General features: G+C 41.6%; 1 protein-coding gene across 1 annotated transcript in view; it reads right to left on the bottom strand.

Moving 5' to 3' along the window:
- Positions 1–17,789: 17,789 nt before the first annotated feature.
- The window catches only part of tsnax (translin-associated factor X), an 11,872-nt gene continuing 2,161 nt past the window's right edge, over positions 17,790–27,500 (bottom strand). The window contains exons 3-6 of the mRNA XM_052089601.1: positions 27,269–27,383; positions 27,012–27,142; positions 18,680–18,798; positions 17,790–18,481 (exon numbers count right to left, since the gene is read on the bottom strand). Coding sequence (XP_051945561.1) covers positions 18,104–18,481; positions 18,680–18,798; positions 27,012–27,142; positions 27,269–27,383 — 743 coding nt within the window. The 3' untranslated portion in view covers positions 17,790–18,103. The remainder of the gene's footprint in view (positions 18,482–18,679; positions 18,799–27,011; positions 27,143–27,268; positions 27,384–27,500) is intronic.

A 27,500-nucleotide genomic window follows, 5' to 3' on the forward strand; every position in this document is an offset into this window, starting at 1 on the left:
TGTATCTGTTTTGTCATCATTTCACGCCCGCTAGGCATGCAGGTATTTTGTTTATTATTTTTGGTCCCCTTTGGACGTTTTATTGGTCCCCTTTTTGGACTTTGGTGTTATTACATTGGAGCTGGCCTACAATTGGAAAGCATGTGTTATTAAACACCTTGAAGGCTCCACTGATAACCTTCCTACACTAGACAAGACATGCCTGTTTGTCATGGACCTGCTGTATTCTGTTTTACAGGCTCTGTATTGCAAAACCAGGACATTACTTCGTATTATAGTCCAACAAATTATTATATTACTTTGGGATAAACTGAATGTGCCACTAGGGGTTATTGTAAACACATATTGGTATATTGGAGCTAGTCTCTCGTAGCCAGACTTTTCACATTCATCATTGTGGCAGGGCGGAGGGCGGGGCCGGGTCGTGATTATACACACCCGGTCCCGTATTAGGCTAATCAAGCCTCCCGAGAGGGATAAAGGTCGACTGCAGAGAATCGTGCGGGAGAGAGAGATCCCTCTCCCCAAGAATCGCCCACCTAGATGGAAAGAGGTTGTTTAATAGACAACTAATCACAGTTCTGTATAGGGAGGGATTTATCAAAAAATCTGAAAGCTAACCTAATTGATACAGCCCGATCGCATGAAAATGACATGACTGTGGTGACAATTTAGCAAAATGCGAGTTTTAAAAGCGAGTTAACATAATGAAAAACACAACCACAGCCTTTTGGGGTGCTTCTATGACACTTTGGGCTCACTTGCAAACTTGCGTGCTCTTCAGGACTCGTACCCCACTCCTTTACGTCACAAGTGCAGCGCTCTATCAGTTGAGCTACTGCGCAATTTGATCACACTAAAACATACTTGTAAATTTAGTTGGCTATTGTGGTGAGCAGGGCGGAGCCGAGCGGCGTCTGGGCAGAGCGAGGCCAGGAAGATATGTGGCCATGGCTGGACTGGTAATCTGACATACCGGGCATTTTCCCGGTGTGCCGACGCACTTTGGGGCCGATCAAGGGTGGACTGGCCATCGGGAGAACCGAGCGGGCTGGTGGGTCGGCCGCGAAACGGGCCGAATGGACTGCGATAAGCTAAAATGAGCCACCGCGTTATGCAGAAAAGGACCCCGCTCAACAACTTTTGGGCCAGTTCGGGCCGATTTGTCTTCCCAGTCCAGCCCTGTATGTGGCGAACGACTTTCCTTTCACCTGCGTGCCATACCAAGCCGTTCCAGCGAGGGGCGGCGGGAGTACTTAAGGAGAAGAGATGGCGCCAGACGGGAGAGAGAGATGCGTGAAGCTGTTTGTGTGTATTTGTTGTAGGGCCTATAGTGTACTTTTCACAAGGAAACTGCTGCAATACGGACAATGAGCCATGTCAGAATCATTAGGTATAGTAACATGACTCTACAGGACCAGGTTAAATTTATAATGCAACTTTAGTGTAAAAATGCAAAGTCTACCTCTAGTAAGCCCTCAAAGGATTCTGTTTTGACACGAAACGTATTTCTCTGATGTTACGCCAAACAAGTTGATGCTCTGCCAGTTGCTCTGGGTTAGCTTGTAGTACATTTCTTTCCCAGGGTTGTAGTTCTGGGGAACCCTGGGCTACATTTGGAAGTCAACATGAGACAAAGATCTTCTGTGTGAAAGATGACAGTGTTGAAAGATGGAAAGCTAAAACAGGGGAGTACAAGGAGATTGCCCTATGAAACGAAGTTTTAAAAGCAGTCTAGGGACATGTGGGACGTCTGTCAGGTTATTAAAGGCTGCTTACATGAGATGATGTGAAAGAGGAGTATTCATTACTGTAAGCCGTGATGTTTAGATGCTGACTAAGGCCAAGGGAACCTAAATTCATCTGTCTGTTCAACTCAACCAGCTCAATAAAAATGTAGTCCCAGTTTGGCACCATACAAATGAAGCAATTGGCAGTGTACAGCACGAGTGAACTTCAAAACAGTCACAAAATGTGAATTCAAAGACAGTAGGTTGAAAGTTTTGTTGCTGAAATCGGTCTGTGCTTACAAAATTCGAATCACTGTGTGTATATATATATACAGGGGGGCAAACAGGAAATAATTATATAAAATCTGAATATATAGTTGTAAATCTGAATATATAAATATAAATCTGAATATATAGTTGTAAGTCTGAATATATAAATATAAATCTGAATATATAGTTGTAAGTCTGAATATATAAATATAAATCTGAATATATAGTTGTAAGTCTGAATATATAAATTTAAATCTGAATATATAGTTGTAAGTCTGAATATATAAATCTGAATATATAAATATAAATCTGAATATATAGTTGTAAATCTGAATATATAAATATAAATCTGAATATATAAATATAAATCTGAATATATAGTTGTAACTCTGAATATATAAATATAAATCTGAATATATAGTTGTAAATCTGAACATATAAATATAAATTCAGATTTATATATTGAGACTAACAACTACATATTTAGATATACTGTATATTTAAATATTCAGGATTTACAACTATATATTCAAATATATAAATATAAATTCTGAATATATAAATATAATCCTGAATATATAAATATAAATCTGAATATATAAATTTAAATCTGAATATATAAATTTAAATCTGAATATAAAGTTGTAAGTCTGAATATATAAATATAATCCTGAATATATAAATATAAATCTGAATATATACATTTAAATCTGAATATAAAGTTGTAAGTCTGAATATATAAATATAAATCCTGAATATATAAATATAAATCTGAATATATAAATTTAAATCTGAATATATAAATTTAAATCTGAATATAAAGTTGTAAGTCTGAATATATAAATATAAATCCTGAATATATAAATGTAATCCTGAATATATAAATATAAATCTGAATATATAAATTTAAATCTGAATATATAGTTGTAAGTCTGAATATATAAATATAAATCCTGAATATATAAATATAAATCTGAATATATAGTTGTAATCCCTGAATATATTTAAAAGTCAGAATATACGTATAAATATAAATTCGGATTTATATATTCAGACTAACAACTACATATTTAGATATACTGTATATTTAAATATTCAGGATTACAACTATATATTCAAATTTATATTTATATATTCAGACTAACAACTATATATTCTGACTTTCACAAATTCAGAAATACAACTAAATATTCAGAATTTCATTTATATATTCAGATTTTATTTCATTATTTACTGTTTGGCTGTATGTATATATATATTATGGGGGGCCAAACAGTAAATAATTAAATAATATATATGAGGTAAGGCCTCGTCCTACATTACAGACTGATCACACTGTCGCTGAGTTTGGAATGGCATACTACAGCATACTACCCTTATTATTCTACCATATATGTCTATGGCAGAAATAGTACGAGTCGTATGGCAGTATGCCATTCTGATCTCGGCCTGTGAATTCAAAGACAGTAGGTTGAAAGTTTTGCTGCTGAAATCGGTCTGTGCTTACCAAATTCGAATCACTGCCCCCAGTGGCTAAAGCTGGAAGTGTTGTTGAACATAAACAGAATATGGGCATGTGTGAGCTTGAGTTTCAATATGCAAAAATGTCTAATGCTTGTCAGTAATTCGTCTGAAATGGGTTGATATCAGGGTACATTAACTTTCAGAAACAACCTGTCGATATCCTGTGTGCTCATATTGTACATTTCACCTAATTTAACAACCATTTTTACTCCGAAACTGGTTGTGAATTCATGTTGAATTCCTTAAGGTATCCCCTTGGTATTGATGATGAAATAAAGTAGCCTTGCTTCTTAGGTTAGTATGGGAATTTCAAGAAAATCACAAGGATTAAGCCCAAAGGAAATTATATTATTATGACGTCTTTGAATTCCACAAGCTTCTCTGTATGTGCCGAACAAGACTGACTCTATCCAGCTGGAGTCATTTAGCTTTCATTATCAGTCACAAGCGACCGTACTTGGTTTGTAATTTCAGCCAGAAACCTGCTGCCAAGGAATGGAAGGTTTAGAAGAATACACTGAGAAGAGCATTAATGAAATCATTATGTTGCTCGTTATGACTTCCGCTAAGATTTCTGTTAGCGCCTCACCAAAATGGCATCTTGAGTTTTAAGGGCTTTGTTTGAGCAGAATGATTTTGTGTGATGCTGTGATAGCTCATTATTCTATAATTAAATGAACTGGAGAAGTTCATAACAAAACATTAAGGAAATATTTGAATGATATGTAACAATTTGACATCAACAAGGGATCAAAAAAGTATCTTCTAAGCATCAAAGAAGCTCCAATTGGATAAACTGGATATCCCATTTTTCGAAAAGATTTTTAGTTTATCCTGGAGGATCTTAGGGGATTTATAGGCCACACAGTGCAAAGTTTTGGAGCACTGTGACGAGGAGGAAGGCGTGGCCGGGCCGTGCTGAATCAGCTGATAAGCAGGAGAGCAAGATAAAGGTCAGCCAGAGATGCCAGTTTGTGAGAGACAGAGATGTATGCGGCCGTACTGCATGTGTGTCATTAAATGTTATGTTTACTGTTCAGCCGGTTCCCGCCTCCTCCTTGCCCACCTTAACCTGTTACACCGGTGCTGAAACCCGGGAGGGAGGAGGGATGAGGTATGCGCTGTTGTAGAGTCCTCGCCGCTGCCATCCGCCATGGGAGCAGCCGCGACTGTCTGCCTGGGGACGGAAGGGTTGCGTCCGGCCGCCGACAGCAGGAGGAACCGCGGCCATCTGCTGAGAAGGGGAGGAGCATTTCCGTCTACCAGGGGCATGAGGACTCGCTGACGTTGCCGGGGAGGAGCGAGCTGGTGTCCGCCAGAGGGCGGAGGAGCAGTTGAGGACCAGGCGACAGCGTCTCCGTGAGCCAGCGAGCAAGTTCTTCTCTCTCTTTGTGTGTCTCACTCGCCCTTTCCCTCTCCTCATACCTCTTGTCTCTCCCCCAGGTTCGCACGAGGCGGGGTGGACCACCGGCCGACAGAACGGCCGAAAGGGCAGCGTCTCCTCTCTAGAGATGGGGGGGGGTTAGTCAGACCGGTGGCGCCCTGGCCTGAATCAGGCGGGGGAGGAGTGTAGCGAGGAAGAAGCCGTGGCTGGGCCGTGATGGAGCACGGCTGGCGCTGAATCAGCTGATCAACGGGAGAGCAAGATAAAGGGCAGCTGGAGGCGCCAGTTCAGGAGAGAGAGAGAGACGCACGTGGCCGTGCTGCACGTGTGTGTCTGTGTATGATTATGTTGAGTTTTATCATTAAACATTATGTTTACGGTTCAGCCGGTTCCTGTCTCCTCCTTGCCCACCTTTACCTGTTACAAACGCAAACCTCATTTTGAACCAAGAGTGAATTGCCTAAAGTTATCGTTCAGTGTGTGTACACAGAATAGTACAGTACAGTCACTTGCAAACTCTTAATCGCTAATATAGTGATTAACACAGCAATGTTTTGGCATGGTTAGCAAAAAACATTGATGTCAACAGTATAGCCTGTTTGCTGTAAGTGACTTTATAATAAATACTGTATATTATTTGTAATATACTGTATAGTGAGAGGAGACATGCAGTTTTGGGGAGCAGCTGACCAAAAGTAGCGGCGCTACTAACTGAACTACATTTTCCAGTAGTGTAATAGTAGCTCAGCTATTTTCACAATAGTCTAGCTTTTCCTGTAGCTGTAACAAGCTTTAACTGGCCACCTGTCCAGGGTGTTTCCGCCTTCGGCCCGAGACAGCTGGGATAGGCTCCAGCACTACCCGTGACCCTGGATAGGTCAAGCGGCTATAGAAGATGGATGGATGGATGGACAAAAGTTAAAAACATATGCAACAATACAGCAGAATTATCAGAAAATAAATATTTTAAAACACTGTATTTTTATTTGTGTAGCAATTCTGACTCAATGCAGACCAGTGGCTAACTTGGATCTTGCAGGCCCCAGTGCAAAGAAATTGTCGGGCCCCCTCCTTGGGAGGCCTTGGTTGTTTTTCATCCCCCCCTCGAGCCCAAAGACATTTTTATAGTTTCTTTTGATCGACCGTTGCGGACCCCCTTTCACCCCGGGCCCTAGGGCAGCTGCCCACCCTGCCCTCCCTCTAGTTACACCCCTGGAGCAGACTTCTGGCTTAATTCTTAATTGTGGCTTAATTTTGTTGAGCTGTGGTTTATTTCAGTTGTGTTTTTGCTTCTTTGTAATTTTTTTGTGTTGATCGCTCCTGGGCCACCGTATCAACCAATTGTTCAATGTGAGATATTTAGAAGAGGAGTGACTACCATATTTACAGTAGTGTGAATTAGGCCCTTTGTGCTTTGATTATTCATTGATTGCTTTTGGATTAGTTCTCAGCAGAAAACCGATGGAGTGCGTACTCCAGGTAGGGAAGGAGGTATTGCCCCAAGTGAAGGAGTTCAAGTACCTCGGGGTCTAGTTCACGAGTGAGGGGACAATGGAGCAGGAGGTTGGCCAGAGAATCGGGGCAGCGGGGGCGGTATTGCACTCGCTCTATCGCACCGTTGTCATGAAAAGAGAGTTGAGCCGGAAGGCAAAGCTCTCGATCTACCGGTCAATTTTTGTTCCTACCCTCACCTATGGTCATGAAGGGTGGGTCATGACCGAAAGAATTAGGTCACGAGTACAAGCGGCCAAAATGGGCTTCCTCAGAAAGGTGGTGGGCTTCTCCCTTAGAGATAGGGTGAGGAGCTCAGTCATCCATGAGGAGCTCGGAGTAGAGCCGCTGCTCCTTTGCGTCGAAAGGAGTCAGTTGGGAGAGGTGTTTCAGGCACGTCCAGCTGGGAGGAGGTCTCGGGGAAGACCCAGGATTAGGTGGAGAGATTACATCTCCACACTGGCTTGGGAACGCCTCGGGGTCCCCCAGTCAGAGCTGGTTAATGTGGCTCGGGATAGGGAAGTTTGGGGCCCCCTGCTTGAGCAGCGGCCCCCGCGACCCGACTTCGGATAAGCGGTCGAAGATGGATGGATGGATGGATGCTTTTGGATTAGTTCTTAGATATGATTTAAAAACTTGGTTTGTGTTTTCAATGAAACAAATAGTAACACACAGGATATCACACAAGCAGCCGCATTAAAAGAATGGGACTGTTAGTGGCATTTGTTTGAGGGAATCAATACCTCAGAGTTCATTCTGAAGTCTGTGGGAGGTTATTGAGGTAATTATAGGAGGTGGTGAAAGGCAGAACCATCACCTTTATGCTTCCCAATAGGAGAACTCTTTCATCAGTCAAACCAGGGAACATTTTCCAGCATGAATAATGTTCTTGCTGAGCCTGGAGAGGCGGCTGGCACAGTTAGACCCTCATGTGAAATGTCCCAGTTTTCCTTGGCAGTAACTAACACATAGAAACTAGAAGAAACTAGTGTTCACTAATTATGCAATTTATGAGTTGATAAAAGCAATAACTCATTAGTTGGACAGGTAGTTAAGACTGTATGTAAAGGCCCCAACAGAATGTAAATAATCAACTAATTCAACATTGACATTTTCTATCAATAATTTTGTGCCTAAAATTTACACGAGATCAGTCAAATAAGCTGTTTTGACTATTCGGTGATTTAAAGTAATATATATGCAGTAGAAAATGCGTAGTTTATATTCTGAATTCATGGCCCCAATAAGACGCTATAAGCAGCAATAATATGCTGTTGTGTTATACTGTTATTGTAATTTATGATGACACTGATACTACTGCAAAGATGGGTGTACCATAGAGTGTTATTGGGTAGAATACAGACAATAGAATGATGATATCTTAGTATTGGCAAATGTGTGGGTAACACTACAATACAAGTGCATTAATAAGCATTAATTAATGCTTAACTAATGCACAGATAATATTGAATAATTAATAATGAGTCATACATTAACTCAATATTATCTGTGCATTAGTTAAGCATTAATTAATGATTAACTAATGCACCCGTATTGTAAAGTGTTACAGATGTTTGAAAATCATTGTCTCCATTTAATCTCATCTCATTGCTGTCTAGGAGAATCAACTGAGACATTAAAGTGATCTCATTAGTATTGTTTTATACCTTTGGGTCTAACATCTGTTGAAGTTTAACATGCTTCATTAAAACATTATTATCAAGGGTATTTTTAGAAAGGTGCTTTTTTAACACAGAGAACACTTTCCCCATGGATAGACCGATGAACATTCCTGTCCCCGTGAAGAGAATTTCTCACTCACATGACATCTGCAGTGAAAGCGCTGGGGTTTATGACGATGTCTGTCAGAATGTGTGCTTGTAGGAGCAGTCTGTTACTTTGGAGCGGTCCGAAACAAGGATGGTCATTGAGGTAATAACAATGTTGCATTTAAAACACCAAGAGAACTTGCTAAGTATTTGCACAAGCAGCTTCTCTTCAGGTTTGTCTCTGTGTACCCAAACGCACCAGAGTTGTGTTTCAAAACCAAGTGAGCTGCCTACGTAGGCAGCATTTTAATGCATCATAGGTGCGCTCCTCCTAAGATTCCTCACTTTGGCCAAATTCTAAGACAACCTTTGCGGATCAGAGAATTGTAGGAATTGCTACTGAAAGCAATTATGAATCAAGTCTACCTATGCACTTACATTTATGCATTTGGCAGACGCTTTTATCCAAAGCGACTTACAGTGCACTTATTACAGGGACAATCCCCCTGGAGCAACCTGGAGTTAAGTGCCTTGCTCAAGGACACAATGGTGGTGGCTGTGGGGATCGAACCAGCGACCTTCTGCTTACCAGTTATGTGCTTTAGCCCACTACACCACCACCAGTCCACTTAACACTTGGAGCATTATTTGACACACAGATTTGCAGCCAAGAGGTCAGTGTGTGACGTTTTGATTTGACGTATTGATTACATGTCTGCTCGTTGTATCAAACTTGAACTTTTTTACACAGCAAAATGTGACATTTGTTCAGATGAGCTTGCATTTCTGGTCTCCCGCATTCGGATGCATTTGAAGCGGCAACGTGGTCACGCAGGAAGTCGGCATGTTGATTACATTTTTACTCCACTACTGGTTAGGTTTAGGTTTGGGGTACAGTTTATAAAATATGCATTTCTCTTCACTGTTTTACATCCTGGGGGTGGTGTTTTGTATTTCGGGAAGCACACACCAATTTCAGCTAAAGTTAAATTATTATATTTTATTTATATTATTTTATTTGCATACTTTTAGAGATTGCAGTTATATGAGAAGTAGGAAAGAAAGCCCAGATAAGTGGTCTGATATGTCTTTATCCCTGGATGTGCGGTTGTTACTGAGTAATATCAGACCACTAGATGGCGCCATTGACCGATCAGAATATTCCAGAGACCCGTGTAATAAGGAAAATTAACGCTCAACAATAAACGCTAATCAATACGTCAAATCAAAACGTCACACACTGACCCCTTGGCTGCAAATCTGTGTGTCAAATAATGCTCCAAGTGTTAAGTGGACTGGTGGTGGTGTAGTGGGCTAAGGCACATAAGTTGCAACGTGGCCAGAACACAAAACTATCTTGCTTGAAAAACAGTCTAGGTTACTACAGGGACGTATTATGACTTGCAAAGGCCCCAGGGCCAATTATCCCCAAGGGCCCCCCTTGAAAAGTTGTATGGCGGGGTGGTGTTTTCATTTTCTGTGTTGATGGGTTTTCGAGCGGGGGGATCACTAAACTGGATTGCGCAACCTTAAAGCCCAGGGCCCCGCCCAGGCAGACAAGGGCCCCTGGGCACTGGCCCCATTGGCCCGGTCGGTAATCGGTAAAAAAACTTGCCGAAGTCATTGCTCAACACAAACCTGGAACTGCTTCATAGATGTGTGGATATTGAAAATTAGTCAACACCCGTCTATAATACTAAGAGATGGTCAGAAGCGTATGAGTTAGCTCGCACAGTCTAACCGCTTACCCAAACTCTAAACCTAATTTATTAGGAAAATAACTTTAGTGTACCATGAAATAAAGAAAACGTCTGTGTTTGGAACGAGCATATTACAGGTTATTGACATGCATAATCATTTGATTGCATAAATAAAGTGTTGGATAGGAGGCTAGCTCAAATGTGATGCCTGTATTGTGTCGATTTGATTCTGTTGACTGTTCTCTATGGTAAAAAAGTGCCAAATTGTACAATATCTCGTATTAGCTGTCATGAGACTATGCCAAAACACAATTGTAACTTAGGTTGGTCAAAGTTTATGCCTGTTATTAGCACGTCTTTAAACTTTGTGCCTATTTGCTGCACACACGTCTCAAGTCTTAGCAATACTAGCTTATGCGTTAAGCTCTTTTGTACTACAGTCACTGGGTGGGCAATAATCCTCCTCTAACTGATAGTGAAAGTTTCTCACTTTTTCCTAAGATCCACCGTCTGTGTTTTGACCCTAGAACAACATTGCCCCCTTGAGTAAAACTCTGGACTTGATCAACAGTCCAAAATAAAAGAGCTGACTGTGCAACCATTGATTCATTCAAATTGTTTAGTACATTCCAGTCCTTTGGGTGACGAGATGAACTATTCTGGCAGTAGATTTATTCATAAGAACAATATTAATAATAATATTTATTATTTAAAATTAAGGTTTGCATTGTGACATCATTCTCATGATGTAATTGTTTTGCATATCTGTGTCTAATTCCCATTATACACTATAGTGATTCACATTAACCTCTCATTACTGTAAAATAATATTTTTTACATTTAATTCATGCGTACTCCGGGTATGGAAGGAGGTATTGCCCCAAGTGAAGGAGTTCAAGTACCTTGGGGTCTTGTTCACGAGTGAGGGGACAGGAGGTTGGAGCGGGAGGTTGGCCGGAGAATCGGGGCAGCGGGGGCGGTATTGCACTCGCTCTATCGCACCGTTGTCACGTAAAGAGAGTTGAGCCGGAAGGCAAACCGGTCAATTTTAGTTCCTACCCTCACCTATGGTCATGAAGGCTGGGTCATGACCGAAAGAACTAGGTTGTGAGTACAAGCGGCCGAAATGGGTTTCCTCAGAAGGGTGGCGGGCTTCTCCCTTAGAGATGAGGCGCTCAATCATCCGTGAGGAGTTCGGAGTAGAGCCGCTGCTCCTTTGCGTTGAAAGGAGTCAGTTGAGGTGGTTTGGGCATCTGGTAAGGATGCCCCCTGGCCGCCTCCCTAGGGAGGTGTTTCAGGCACGTCCAGCTGGGAGGCCGCCTCGGGGAAGACCCAGGATTAGGTGGAGAGATTACATCTCCACACTGGCCTGGGAACGCCTCGGGGTCCCCCAGTCAGAGCTGGTTAATGTGGCTCGAGATAGGGAAGTTTGGGGCCCCCTGCTGGAGCTGCTGCCCCCGAGACCGGACTTCGGATAAGCGGTTGAAGATGGATGGATGGACATTTAATTCAGCATAAATTAAAGAAGCGCAACAGACACTATGTATACATAAAGTACATTACAATTAAATAACATCATCATTTTCTTACATTAATCATGTCATCAGTCATGAAACTAATGTCAAGGTGCAAAACAATACAAAAAATAAAATCGGCCATTATTAATTCCTGAAGTTGGTTTTCAAATAAACGGGTTGGTGATTTGGTTAGCCACATAAAACGGTGTGCCAAAATTGCCTGTGGTTTCTGGCAGGGCTGTTGTGAATGCCACATATGTTTTGTCATCTGTCCTGATCTTCAATGATGAAAACCTGTTTACAGTTTAAATATGTATGAATGAATGTTGCATACTGTATGTAAGTGATACGAATCACCTTTCTAATATTGTTGGACAGCCCTCGTAAGTTCAGTCATAATGAAAGCATCACAACTCTCTGCCACATTGATTTTCTTCCTCATCTTTCCAGACATAATGGGCAGCACTCCTTTCATTGTCTCTCTCTGTTAACAAGAAAAATCAATGACTCGGTCTGAAGCTCTCCAGTGTGCTGTTCAATGTGATCAGTGATTTATTTCCGAGTGTGAAATTTCCAGGCTAACCAAACGTCACAAAAAGGTTAGCAAGACTCAAGATTGTTGTTGAGAGCTATTTCATTAAAAAAACAACCTAGGATTTTTCTGCACTATCGGTTAGGTTTAAGGTTTAGGGAAGAGAGGTCTGTTTTGTTGATTTAAAACTCAATAGAGCATTAACCTTAAAAACCTCTTCAGTCAGGAAAACTCGCTTTTAGCGCCACACAGTGGACATTTCACGTTTTGTGTGATGTGTGTAATGAACCGTGCGTAATATTATTTTCAAAAATGTCGCCACAGGTGAGATTTTCATGAGAGCTACAGTGATCTACAGAGTTAGTGTTTACTCAGTTTTTTTTAGTCATAGTTTTTTAGTCTTTTAGGCGAAAATGTCCTTTAAAATTTGTCAATATTTCGTCATGTAATAATCGTTTTACTCTGACTAAAATGGCATATCATTTTAGTTGATGGGAATGTGCAAAATGACCAAAAATGTGCTTCAAACCATAACTGACCAAATTTGAATAAAATATGCAAACATAACATCAAACATTTGATTTATTTTTCACATAGCTCCTGAAATAACAGCATATAATAAATATACAGAAGTATAAGCTACTCTTCAGAAGTTCTGGATAATTTCAGTGTTTATCCATTAGCATTGTGTGAAACACGTTATTTATGGAAACAGTGCATTCACAATGCAAGTTATGCATATTATGACTAGCGTGTAATTTAGTTCAAATTCACCTGTTCATTCACATGTGTCACAGTGAATGTCAGTGCAGTTGTAATATTACATATATGGTAATCATACATATAACTGGTAATCAGAAGTTTGCTGGTTCGATCCCCACAGTCACCACCATTGTGTCCTTGAGTAAGGCACTTAACTCCAGGTTGCTCCGGGGGATTGTCCCTGTAATAAGGGCACTGTGAGTCGCTTTGGATAAAGGGTCTGCCAAATGCATACATGTAAATATATTTTGTAGATACAGTGATTAATCTCATGAGTTTGAGTGATGTAATTAACACGTTTTAAAGCGGTTCATTTTGCCGGTGTTCAGAACAAAGACGTGTGGATACAGTGACACACGGGACAGAGAGGTGCGGCGACTTTTGTGTGTTGTGGTTGTACAGAGAAGCTTCCATCTCTAAAATGTAATTGTGCCCAAGACAAAGAAATGACCAAAATGGCAATTGCAAGTGGGGTGGCCAATGGGTGACCCCCTGGCCACCCCCTAGCTCCGCCACTGCTTTTGGCAAAGCTCATTTTTAGTGTGGCAGCTGCCACCCCGTGCCACCCTTCTGGCCATGCCCCTGTTAATGGCATCTCAAATTTAGAATGTTTTAGAAGTTTCTTCAGTTAGAGTTAGTCTGTTTGCATTTTGATGCTTTTTTCACACTTTAATTCTTTGCATTTATGCTCAGATGTGTCAACACTTTCATAATTTTTCAATTTGAGAGGTTTCATAAACTGCCATTACGTAACAGGGACTGAACAAACAAAACAAGTGACACCCCCTGGTGGACGGTAGTGTCTCTGTCTCCTGGCGGACAACATCGAGCTCCACCGCCCCCTGGTGGACGGCATTGACTCCGTCTCCTGGCGGACGACAGCAAGCTCCCCCGCCCTCTGGTGGACAGCGGCGACTCCTCCGTCTCCTGGTGGACGGCGGCGAGCTCCACCGCCCCCTGGTGGACGGCATTGACTCCGTCTCCTGGCGGACGACAGCAAGCTCCCCCGCCCTCTGGTGGACGGCGGCGACTCCTTCGTCTCCTGGTGGACGGCGGCGACTCCTTCGTCTCCTGGTGGACGGCAGTGAGCTCCACCGCCCCCTGGTGGATGGCATTGACTCAGTCTCCTGGCGGACGACAGCAAGCTCCCCCACCGTCTGGTGGACGGCAGTGACTCCTTCGTCTCCTGGTGGACAGCATGGACTCCTTCGTCTCCTGGTGGACGGCAGTGAGCTCCACCGCCCCCTGGTGGATGGCAGCGAGCTCCACCGCCCCCTGGTGGACGGCAGCGAGCTCCACCGCCCCCTGGTGGACGGCATTGACTCTGTCTCCTGGCAGACGACAGCAAGCTCCCCCGCCCTCTGGTGGACGGCAGTGACTCCTTCGTCTCCTGGTGGATGGCAGCGAGCTCCTCCGCCCTCTAGCGACAGGCAACGGCTCCATCTCCTGGCGGACGGCAGCGGGCTCCCCCACCTTAAGGTGAATCGCTCCAGTACCACCGTATCGTACCTCCTCGGCGTCATGACCCTCTTCCAGCGCCGAGGGCTTTTCTGACGGCTCGTCTTCCTCCTATCCCGGTTTTCCGCACCACTGTGGCAGACTCTGTCTTCCTTACCAAGGAGGGTAGTGGGAAATGGAGTGAACCATCAAAAGAACTTTAATTTCAAACTCAAAATACAGTACGACGAATCATAGATGCACAGACACGTGCATCTCTCTCTCTCTGGAACTGGCATCTCCGGCGCATCCTTATCCCCCTCCTGGCAGATTAGGACGATTCAGCGCAGGGTGTGCATCTTCACACCCTCCTCCTCATCAACCTGGTCTGTTAAGCAGGAGTAGATTGCTTTAGTGGAGATGTGAAGGATGGAAAAGTAGGATTTAATGCAGTAATACCTAATACGGCCTCTTGCTACCAATTTCTAAATCTGTAATATGTGGATTTAGGAGTGCTAAATAATCTAGCAACCTGATAAAATTATGACAACAACTAAATTCAAACACTTCTACCAGCTTGACTTATTATATGGTCAAAGAAAATGATTTGTGCTCAACATTAGAAGAGAATTATGCCTATAATCATGTCTGAATTGGAAAGCCATTGTAAAACCAACACTGAAATCAGGCAATGATCCAATCAAGTCCAAGATACAAGATAGCAAAGCAAGATTATAAGATGGATCATTGAATTGTGAATGTGAACATGATTAATAGTTAAGCCGTGGCAATAGTGTACAGTAAGTAGCCCAAATGCAGAACTCAATATTCATGTCAAAGCTCTTCTCATGGAGCAACACTGCCCTCGTGTGGTTAGTAGACAAACAACATCAATGCTGCCCCATATGTGAAGTCAATTTGGTGCCCATTCCTCCAGACAGAACTGGTGTAACTGAGTCAGGTTTGTAGGCCTCCTTGATCACACACGCTTTTCAGGACTTTGTGATGCCACTCCAATATCTTGACTTTGTTGTCCTTAAGCCATTTTGCCACAACTTTGGAGGTATTCTTGGGGTCATTGTCCATTTGGAAGACCCATTTGCGACCGAACTTTAACTTCCTGTCTGATGTCTTGAGATGTTGCTTCATTATATCCACATAATTTTCCTTCCTCATGATGCATCTATTTTGTGAAGTGCACCAGTCCCTCCTGCAGCAAAGCACCCCACAACATGATGCTGCACCCCCATGCTTCACGGTTGGGATGGTGTTCTTCAGCTTGCAAGCTTCACCACTTTTCCTCCGATGGTCATTATGGCCAAACAGTAACATTTTTGTTTCATCAGACCAGAGGACATTTCTCCAAAAGTAAGATCTTTGTCCCCATGTGCATTTGCAAACTGTAGTCTGGCTTTTTTATGGTGGTTTGGAGCAGTGGATTCTTCCTTGCTGAGCAGCCTTTCAGGTTATGTTGATATAGGACTTATTTTACTGTGGATATAGATACTTGTCAACCTGTTTCCTCCAGCATCTTCACAAGGTCCTTTGCTGTTGTTCTGGGATTGATTTGCACTTTTCGCACCAAACTACGTTCATCTCTAGGAGACAGAATGCGTCTCCTTCCTGAGCGGTATGATGGCTACGTGGTCCCATGGTGTTTATACTTGCGTACTATTGTTTGTACAGATGAACGTGGTACCTTCAGGCTTTTGGAAATTGCTCCCAAGGATGAACCAGACTTGTGGAGGTCCACGATTTTCCCATGATGTCAAGCAAAGTGGCACTGAGTTTGAAGGTAGGCCATAAAATACATTCACAATACTTGTACCTCCAATTCAACAGGTGGTGGTGGGGTGGAGGAGGTTGCCGTGTTAGCACACTGAAACAGCAATGTGATAGATTGTGAGCAGACTTATAAAGAAATGGCTAACATGTGATTGTCTGGGAGTTACCCAGCTAATGGTGCGATGATGTACAGCTGCTAGTCTTCCCGCTAGAACTACTCTGCGCTTACATTTCTGTTAAGTAAGGTAGATTTTAATCAATCAAAAATAGTCAAAACACAACTGTTGTAAATTATTAATAAGGTTTGAAATCAGGGCCGAATGTAGAGAGGTGCTGGTCTGGGCTATTTAACTCTTTAATGCATACTTTTAGTCTTTAGTGACCCAGGACCTCATTTCACACCCTGTACCTCATCCATTTTTTTGGAGTTATACCCACATCTCAACCGTTCTCTTCTGAATAGTATAAAAACAACATTTTATAACTGCTTGAGGTCATTAAAGACCTGCTTTTTTGTGCTTCCATAAGATTATTTCATATGTATATAAGTTTACTATCGCATGATATATATTTCTACATTTACGAATTAAACTATAGCAAGTTTAACACATGAACAGTATAATCTGGCTCTTCTTATTTGGGTTTACCTCTGAAATTATATACATTGTGCATCTATTTACAGTAGACTCAATAAGTGCCTGAGAACATGCATATGTGTGTCTTATGTGTAGCTCAACGTGTGTTTGACAGCCATTTGTGTCTCATGAAATTTCAGTGTGAAGGTAATAAAGCCTGTTCTATGTTTGTTGCATCATGTCCAAAATGGCCAAAAACAAATGTCTGATGTTCTATTGAGAGATGAATGTTAATTCATATTGAGTGTACACTACATCATTGGGGGGCGAAAAGCATACTGGATCTAATCTAGACAGAGATGGACCATTTATTCACGGTTTGTTTATCAATGTCAGGCAAGCTTGGTGAATTAACATATCAAAAGAAATATCATAAATGTAATTGTAATTCCAAACTTTTGAACAGTAGTGAACAGTTGTAGCCATTCTGACTCTTTTATTAATAAAATACTCGCAATTTAGAGCACACAGACAAAACACTGTAAAGAACTTTCTCATATGTTTGTGAGTGACAGCGCACCACACAATTCTGGGAGCACTATGTGTGTGCGTTCCTTCATCTTTATGACTTTATCGTGCGTATGTACAGTATAAGATATTTTTCAAAAGTGTCAATAAACGGGTCCAGGGTAGCTCAGTGGTAAAGACGCTGACTACCATCCCTGGAGTTCGCTAGTTCGAATGATTGACAATAGCCGGGTCTCCTAAGCAACCAAATTGGCCCGGTTGCTAGGGAGGCTAGAGTCACATGGGGTAACCTCCTCGTGGACGCTATAATGTGGTTCTCGCTCTCGGTGGGGGCGCGTGCTGAGTTGAGCGTGGATGGTGCGGAGAATAGCACGAAGCCTCCACATGCACTATGTCTCCGTGGCAACGCGCTCAACTAGCCATGTGATAAGATGCACGGATTGATGGTCTCAAACGCAGAGGCAGCTGGGATTCGTTCTCTGCCACCCGGATTGAGGCGAGTCACTACGCCACCAAATTGGGTGAAAACATGGAAAAAGTCACATGACATTATTAATTAATTTGGAGTTTATTCTGTAAATGTGCTTCCATCATCGTTTATGCGCATTTCATCTTATCGAATAACAAATGTATCCAACTCAAGCGAGCTTATACGTTTTTTTATACACATTTTGGAGATTTTATTCACATCTTGGTGTTTCCATCCAGCAGTTTTTATGCAATATCACAAAATAAGCATAAAAATATGCGGATGGACACCCAAATGAGGTGTGCAAGGAGACTGGTTGGTACCAAACAAGTTTTATTGACATATCAGTGACCGTTGTATTTCAAAATAATGGTAAATATGTGTATAACTTTCAGATAGAATCAAATGAAGAAATTCAGTTTTAAAATGTGTTCATTGATATGAATTATAACCGCACAAACATGAGGAACAAGGCATGGTAACATGCAACCAATGAAGCAATAGGCAAGTCAAAAATGTACTTTTGAGTCCTTCAAAAACACAGTACTACCAGAATACTCTAACAAAATATGCCCTGTCAAATACAGGTCAACTGGCAACATGCACAAGAAAGTGCAACACCAAGATATCTTACGCCATTGTGTCGTCTGGGTCTAAGTGCGCCGCCCTGCTGGAGAACACGTCAGCGAGCATGTGTTTGGGGATTTCTGAGCCTCGCACATGCAGTGTGTAGCACGCATCCTCCACCTTACCAAGGCTCTGCCGGAGCGTGTGAAGTTTCTTCGACACCTCGTACGGTCCCGTGTTGCCGATGTATGAGAATCCGTCGTGGATTTCCCGCAGGAAGGTGCTGAGCTGGAAGGGTGTGTCCATGTCGCCGTTGCCAACGCTGGTGATACACATGCGCATCAGCTCGCCCGTCAGGTCAGCCACGCCCAGCAGGTAGTCGGTCGGCGTCACCTGGAAGGTCAGTACGCACGGGCCGGGCCACATGACCTCACCGTCACCCTTTGGTAAAGAGACGAAAAAGCAAGGAGTCTACAGTATAATTAAGCCTCAAACGCCCATCGGACACATATTGCACGCAAAAAGCGAGAACTATCTGAAATGAATTGGATTAATCAGTCAGGTGGGAATGCCATCTTTGACAATAGCTTTTCAAATGATAAAAGACACCGTTTTGACTTTAAAGTTTTCATAGCATACCTTTGTTTTTTGTTCGTCTCTCATGAAGACCAGACGAGCGTTGATTTCCTCCAGACTGATGAGTGTGCGATGTTTGATGAAGTGATGGAAGGACACGGCCTCAACATACTCCTGAATCCCTGATAGAGAGAGGAAAACATGCGACTGAGATGATCACATTCATTTACATTTACATTTATGCACTTGGCAGACACTTTTATCCAAAGCGACTTACAGTGCCCTTATTACAGGAACAATCCCCCCGGAGCAACCTGGAGTTAAGTGCCTTACTCAAGGACACAATGGTGGCATCTTGGTGGTGCTGGGGCTTGAACCCCCGACCTTCTGGTCAGTAACCCTGAGCCTCAACCACTGAGCTTTAAAATGCTCAAGGCATCGGGAAACATGCATCTGGTAAATGTCCAACTAGTCTTAAACAACAAGGACAAAATGTGTGGATTTGTTAGTGCTGCTTTATCCAAAAGCATGATAATATTAGCATAAAAGTAGGGATGCACAAAGAAATATTCCAGGTTCAATACAAGTCAAGCTCAATCGACAGCGATGTGCCATAATATTGAATACTACAAACATTTATTTTGACTCGTCCCTCCTTTTCTTTAAAAAAAAAAGCAAAAATCTGGGTTGCAATGGAAGTGTATGGGGGCCGTTCATAAGTGTATATGACGTTAAAATACTAAAGACATAAGCCACAAGACATAAACAATGAGTGTTAGCACGATTTTAGTGTGATAAAATAATCTACTAATCTTTTCTATGTTAAGTTATAACCAATTTTACATATTCGTTGCCATGACGATGTAATGTCAGCAAACCCTAAAACCCTGAGATGACTGTAAAACAACGAATTCATTTTTAATTTACAGCTCAAATAACACAGACAAGTTAATGCAAGTTAAAGCCCATTGACTTCCATTGTAAGTGTCTCACTGTAACCTCGATTTTTGCTTTTGTTTTTTTGTTTTTAAGAAAAAGGAGTCTAAATGATTTTTTGGGGGTAATCAATATTATGCCACAAATGCTGTCGATTGGGACCTGGGTATCTCGGCGAGTATTGACGCTAACTACCAGCCCTGGAGACGCAAGTTTGAATCCAGGGTGTGCTGAGTGACTCCAGTCAGGTCTCCTAAGCAACCAAATTGGCCCGGTTGCTAGGGAGGGTAGTGTCACATGGGGTAACCTCCTCGTGGTGGTGATTAGTGGTTCTCGCTCTCAATGGGGCGTGTGGTGAGTTGTGCATGGATAGCGGAGAGTAGCATGAGCCTCCACATGCTGTGAGTCTCCGCGGTGTCATGCACAACGAGTCACGTGATAAGATGCGCCGATTGACGGTCTCAGATGTGGAGGCAACTGAGACTCGTCCTCCGCCACCCGGATTGAAGCGAGTAACCGCGCCACCACGAGGACCTACTAAGCAGTGGGAATTGGGCGTTCCAACATTGAGGAGAAAAAGGGGATAAAAAAATTAATAAAATGCGATTGTCGACTGAGCTAAACTTGTGTTGAACCCGAAATATTCCTTTAATGCAAATTTGTAATAGTAGTGAACAGTTATCCACCTTTTCAACTACATTATTTGATATTTTAAAAAGCCCGATTTTACTTGGGAAGTTTGTAAACTTCTAGATTGTAGCTTAAGTGTGAACACTGATGTTTTCTTAAAAACAACGACAACGAACGTTACAATAAGGTTGCATTCGTTACATTGGTTAACGCAATAGCTAACACGAACAACACTTTTACAGCATTTATACACTCACCTAAAGGATTTTGAGCTTGGCATGGTTGTTGGTGCCAGACGGGCCGGTCTGAGTATTTCACAATCTGCTCAGTTACTGGGATTTTCACGCACAACCATTTCTAGGGTTTACAAAGAATGGTGTGAAAAGGGAAAAACATCCAGTATGCGGCAGTCCTGTGGGCGAAAATGCCTTGTTGATGCTAGAGGTCAGAGGAGAATGGGCCGACTGATTCAAGCTGATAGAAGAGCAACTTTGCCTGAAATAACCACTCGTTACAACCGAGGTATGCAGCAAAGCATTTGTGAAGCCACAACACGCACAACCTTGAGGCGGATGGGCTACAACAGCAGAAGACCCCACCGGGTACCACTCATCTCCACTACAAATAGGAAAAAGAGGCTACAATTTGCAAGAGCTCACCAAAATTGGACAGTTGAAGACTGGAAAAATGTTGCCTGGTCTGATGAGTCTCGATTTCTGTTGAGACATTCAGATGGTAGAGTCAGAATTTGGCGTAAACAGAATGAGAACATGGATCCATCATGCCTTGTTACCACTGTGCAGGCTGGTGGTGGTGGTGTAATGGTGTGGGGGATGTTTTCTTGGCACACTTTAGGCCCCTTAGTGCCAATTGGGCATCGCTTAAATGCCACGGCCTACCTGAGCATTGTTTCTGACCATGTCCATCCCTTTATGGCCACCATGTACCCATCCTCTGATGGCTACTTCCAGCAGGATAATGCACCATGTCACAAAGCTCGAATCATTTCAAATTGGTTTCTTGAACATGACAATGAGTTCACTGTACTAAAATGGCCCCCACAGTCACCAGATCTCAACCCAATAGAGCATCTTTGGGATGTGGTGGAACGGGAGCTTCGTGCCCTGGATGTGCATCCCACAAATCTCCATCAACTGCAAGATGCTATCCTATCAATATGGGCCAACATTTCTAAAGAATGCTTTCAGCACCTTGTTGAATCAATGCCACGTAGAATTAAGGCAGTTCTGAAGGTGAAAGGGGGTCAAACACAGTATTAGTATGTGTTCCTAATAATCCTTTAGGTGAGTGTATATCTCGGTTAATGTTCATTTCTACATATACGAATACATTTGATTGTTAACATTAGTTCATGCAATTATGAACTAACATGAACAAGAGTATTTTGATAAATGACCATTAACCAAGATTAATATATTTTTTTATAAACTCATTGTTCATGGCTGATTCATGATAAATAAGGCATTAATTAATGTTAATGATTAGAACCAAATCATTGTTGTAAATTGTTACAAAATACAAAAATAATAATCGGCTATCTGTATCTTCCCAAATTTCTGTGTCCTTGGGTAAGCATCAGGCCAATAAGGGCAGGACGGAAAACTTTGTGATTAAGATTTATTTTTGGAGTGGCAATTAACATCAGAGACGATCTTATCTGTCGCTCCCCGGTCACAGTTTGATATGCACTTCGAAAATGTCCAACATAAAAAACTAAATGTAAATAATTTTAGTCTCGTAACTCTTTATGATGTCGTGCACGGGACAGACAGCAGCAGTGTGGTTCCCACAAAAGCTGACTATACCGTACGATTTGTGGTCTCTCTGAGGTGCAACAGGAAGCAAGACAACCTCATCAAGCATGAGACTGGAGACTCCCTTTGGAAAGACATTTCTTTGGCCGTTAATTTGACAGAACAGTCGCCTTACTTGATGTAAACATGCAACAATAACAACACGCTGTCTCTAACAATACTGCCAAAACAAACTCACTAATTCCTGCGCAAAACTTTAAGAAATAGCTCACCCAATAGTGAACATTCAGTCACCATTTACTCACTTTCATGTTCAAACTCATGACTTTCATCATCTTCTGTGAACACTGAGGGAGACATTCTGAAGAATGTTAACACTGCTCTTTTCCATTAACATTTTAAATTTGGTCTTTCATACACAAAGTTGTCATAGGGCTTCAGAAGACTTGGAATACTGCACAAGTCATATTTACAATGTACAATGACACTTTTATGGCTCTTGTGTGTCCTTTTTGGAGCTTTGGTCCTCATTCATAGTATGCACATGGAAAAGAGCGACCTGCACACAGGCACACTGGAGTGGTGGTGGCGTAGTGGGCTAAAGCACTGCACTGCTAAGCAGAAGGTTGCTGGTTTGATCCCCACAGTCACCACCATTGTGTCCTTGAGTAAGACACTTAACTCCAGGTTGCTCCGGGGGGATTGTCCCTGTAATAAGTGCACTGTAAGTCACTTTGGGTAAAAGCATCTGCCAAATGCATAAATGTAAATGGACACACTTACACACATAAATGACGCTAGAATTTGCATTTTTGGGTGAAGTATCCATTTATGTTTTGCCCCAAAACAGTGAAAACACAGTGAATAAAGAGTACATGTGTGATACAGGAGTTTTGTGCAATGCACGATAGTAAAGTCCCGATTCAAATTATCTCAATATATACAGGATATACTTCACAGTAGCCATGTGATAAGATGCGCGGATTGGCGGTCTCATAAGTAGAGGCAACTGAGACTTGTCCTTGGACCTAGTAAGTAGTGGGAATTCCAAAATGGGGAGGAAAAAAATGTATTCTTCCAAACAAAAACATGTTACTTGAGCTGTAAAGTTGTCTTAATCATCCTTTATCTCTTGCGTGCTTACTGCAGTTGTGTTCAAATTTACAGGTACCTCTTGGCAGGGGCCATTTTATCAGAAGTCAATATGGCTCACCATATCAGCACCTATTACCCTCAAAGTACCTTTAATAGCCCTTGTGCAAAAACAAGCCCATTCAACATGACCCGAGGCTAGTTCGAGATCTACACGCTTTATCAATGCTTGAGGCAAGTGGGTCAGTGTTATCCAAGCTCCCACAGAAACTAATAAAGCTCTTGATATAAAAAGGAAGCTAGAAACCTAATTGGCAGAATCTGACCTCAGTCACGTCGGCCCGATGATTTCTCAGTGACCAGAATCTAAAAATGACTTCCCCTTACCGCTAGATAACCGCAGAATTTGGTGGGTCCCCTCCCTCTCTTATCCACATTTTCCTCTGAACTTTGCAGACATCGAGTCTTTCTTTGAAACATTAAGACGTGCAAGGCATTATTTATCTAGTGGAGGAAAGCGCTGCTAACGCAAACCCAACAAAACTGTGAGAACTGATTGTGTCAGGGAGAACATCAACAACCAGTTTCATCAGACGACAAAAATATCAGCATCTGCAAACGAAGTATATTCTTTCTGAGCCAGTTATTCCCAATGACTTTTAAACAACTGGTGTTTAAGTGATTTTTAGTGGCTGTATGAGGTCCAGTTCACACAGGTGTCTTAGCAGAGGTCAGGAAACCTGTTTGAAAACAGTCAATATTTTTGCAATTTCATTTGGTGCTATCAGTAGCACAGAAATTATACACCTTAACTTTAAATGCAGACGTGCTCCACTAACATTTGACAACCGGAAAGTGTCCCAAACCATTCTGGCACATTACGGTTTAATCATTTCAAACCAAATAAAACGTCTTTTTGTGAAATCTTTCTTTATAATAAATGCTGCTTGTTTTGATATTTATTCGGCCATTTTTAACTGTGACATAAGTGTCCAAATACTTTATGAAAATGCATTCGTTAAGCATTTAAAAAACCTTTTGATGTTTAGAAAAATGTTATAAACTGATAGAATTGGGTAACTTGCATAATACTGCACTATACAAAAAAAGATGTATGCATTAAAAAAAGGCAAGAAATTATACAGACTGCAAAACACACCACAAGGGCTGAAACGATTAGCCGATGTTATCGACAACGTTTTATTGTCGACAAAAATGTTTTTTGTCGAATGCAGTTATATATAATGCGTTAGCGCTTTATTAAAGTTCAAATAATTTCGGCAGCAGGTCATGTAAACAACTACAAACTCCGAAACTGGCATTTCTCTGTGCGGTCAGCTATGATGCTACTATGAGTTGCACGAATGTCCCGATCTGAGGGGGAGAGATTAAAACTGCACCGGCTGAGACACACTCTGTCACGGGACGCTCATCTCTCGAGCGCACACGCTTAAAGCAGCCAGATTATAACATGATTGCTCGTGACTTATTGAATCATAATACAGTATATATGTGTCACTGTGCATTTCTTATCATGAAGAAAAATGTCAATACGCAGCTTTATTAATAAGAGAGAGTTTGTTTTTTTGTGAGTTAATGATGGATTGAAGTGAACAGAAATGCAAGAGAGTCTTCGCCCCGTTATACACAGCAACGAAATGTGTTTTTGTTTTGGCTTGTTTTCCAATATAAATATCTAAAACGCCTTTAAAACAACATAAAACATTTAGCAGCTATTCTGCAGAAGAAAAAATGTTAACTGAGAATGTTGAATATAATATTAAAAATACAAATATTTAAAGATATTTTATAAAATAAAAAAGTTGCATTCACCTGAGAAGCAGCATATGAGATATTTAGACTTGCTTTTAGAGATAGATCTTGAATACAAGTATATTTTGTCTTTACTGCACTCGCAGAAGTATAAACAAGTAAAACAATTACACTCAAATATACAATTTACACTTACCGTGCGTTCAGAACAGAGGCGGCGTGAGCATCAATATTCGCTCTGGCTCCCCTGCCAACAACGCTATCAAAGATTCGTGGACGCTCCGACGTAGTTGAAATAGGCGGCAACGTTCGTTCAGTATGGTCGGTTTTGTGAACTATATTTAAAGGTGCCGCAAAACATCCAGACATGTCGACCGGTATCTTTTTGACGACATATCACTAGTAGCGTATATCCTCATGAAATATATTATTATATAAACCATAATATCCACTTCATCAACTCACCTGGCACACCAACAATTTCAGACACCTTTGTCCACTCATCGTTTTATTTATTTATTTATATCCCTGTAAGCAAACAGGGACAGATCAAATATTACGGGAAAAGCCGCCACAGCAATAATCAGTCTTCAGAACTAATGTTTGGTGGGAACTAAAGTTTACACGGTTGTGTTCTCTAGACTTCGCTAGAGCGGAGCACTTCTATACTCCAATAGGTTAGCGCCGAACCGCGTCACAGCTCATTAACATAATGTTGCCCGCACTTGAACTTTCCTCTGACGCCCACACCACACAAGACTCGCCACGCCGCTTCTCGCCGCCGAGAGACGCTGGCTGTCATAGAAAATTAATGACTTCCGGTCGATTTGACGCTCTCAACGTCTCTGGTCTGAACGCACGGTTACTGTATATTTAAGATACATCCTCTTAAAGCAAGTCTGAATATCTTATATGTTGCTTCTCAAGTAAGTGCATCTTGATTTAAGGATTTTTAGACATTTTTAAATGGAAAACAAGACAAAAACACTTGATAACAAGAGGATATTTAAAAAAGTTAATTCAATTATTGTAATTTAGAGGTATTTTTAAAAGATGATTTTGTCCTCTTTATTGTTAGTAAGCACGTTTAATACAACCTTTTAAGTCAAGACACAAGCAGAATAATCAGTTAAGAACTAATGATTAATCGTTGCAATAATTGCCAAATAGGCGAATAATCGTTCTAATAATCGCTAGATTAACCAACGACCAAAATAAGCGCTAGATTAATCGACAACCATAATAAGTGGTAGATTAACCGACGGCCAAAATAACCGCTAGATTAACCGACGGCCAAAATAACCGCTAGATTAACCGACGGCCAAAATAACCGCTAGATTAACCGAAGGCCAAAATAACCGCTAGATTAACCGACGGCCAAAATAACCGCTAGATTAACCGACGGCCAAAATAACCGCTAGATTAACCGACGGCCAAAATAACCGGTAGATTAACCGACGGCCAAAATAACCGCTAGATTAATCGCCGACTAAAATAACCGCTAGATTAATCGACTACCAAAATAACCGCTAGATTAATCGATGACCAAAATAACCGCTAGATTAATCGATGACCAAAATAACCGCTAGATTAAGCGATGACCAAAATAACCGGTAGATTAATCGATGACCAAAATAACCGCTAGATTAATCGATGACTAAAATAACCGCTAGATTAATCGATGACTAAAATAACCGCTAGATTATCCAACGGCCAAAATAACCGCTAGATTAATCGATGACCAAAATAACCGCTAGATTAGTCGATTATAAAAATAATCGTTAGTTGTAGCCCTACACACCACAGATTGTTACGTGGGAAAACGTGGTAGTTTATTGCAATTTCGTTTTCTGCAACGAGACACTTTACCTACTTTTGCTTAATGTTGATTTGTGGAGCACAAGTGATTGCACAATGACACAAAGATTAAGAAAGAGTGAAAAACAAGAGTGTGTTGACAGTTCTGGCACAACATCCCCAAACGTTGAACTTAACATCGCATGCTAAGCTGAAAAGCAGTCAATTATTTGAGTAGTATTTTAAATAGTCGATTAGTTGGTGCTGAATGAGTACTTGTGCACATCCCTAACATCATTGTTAAACTGTATGCATAATCGTTATACAAGAATTAGAAACATATTGTTTAAAATAGTGTTATAGATGGAGTACTGTATTGGAAGTGGTCATACCAGGTGTGAAAGCTCTGTGGAACTGGTGTAAATCTTCTCCTCTCAGTTCTTCTGCTATCTGACCGATCTTCTGTCTCACGCCATCCAGTTTAACATCTGCCTCGTTCAGTATCTCCTCAACATCTGGAACACTGTCATACAGTCCCGTATAAAACATCCCATTTCATTCAAAGATTTGACATTAGACTGTCCTTGAGAAGCACAACTATGAAGATAATAAGATTGGATTAGAGGATATATCTAGAGGTGCATCCCACCTGGTCACTCTGTGCAGTAGGAAAATGGTCCGTTTGCTCTCAATGGTGACGTCTCGGCTGATTTTCACCAAACGCTCGTGTTTGTCATGTTTGGTGTCAAGCTCTTGCTGGAACACTGTCAAAGGGTGACGAGAAACCAGTGAGTGCCTTTATTTAACCACACTTATGACTATCATCTCATCTTGTGATGGTCGTCTGGTGATGTTGGGTAGTTAAGCAGTGACAGCAGTAT

The sequence above is a fragment of the Xyrauchen texanus genome, chromosome 24, assembly GCF_025860055.1.
Source record: "Xyrauchen texanus isolate HMW12.3.18 chromosome 24, RBS_HiC_50CHRs, whole genome shotgun sequence".
NCBI lineage: Eukaryota > Metazoa > Chordata > Actinopteri > Cypriniformes > Catostomidae > Xyrauchen > Xyrauchen texanus.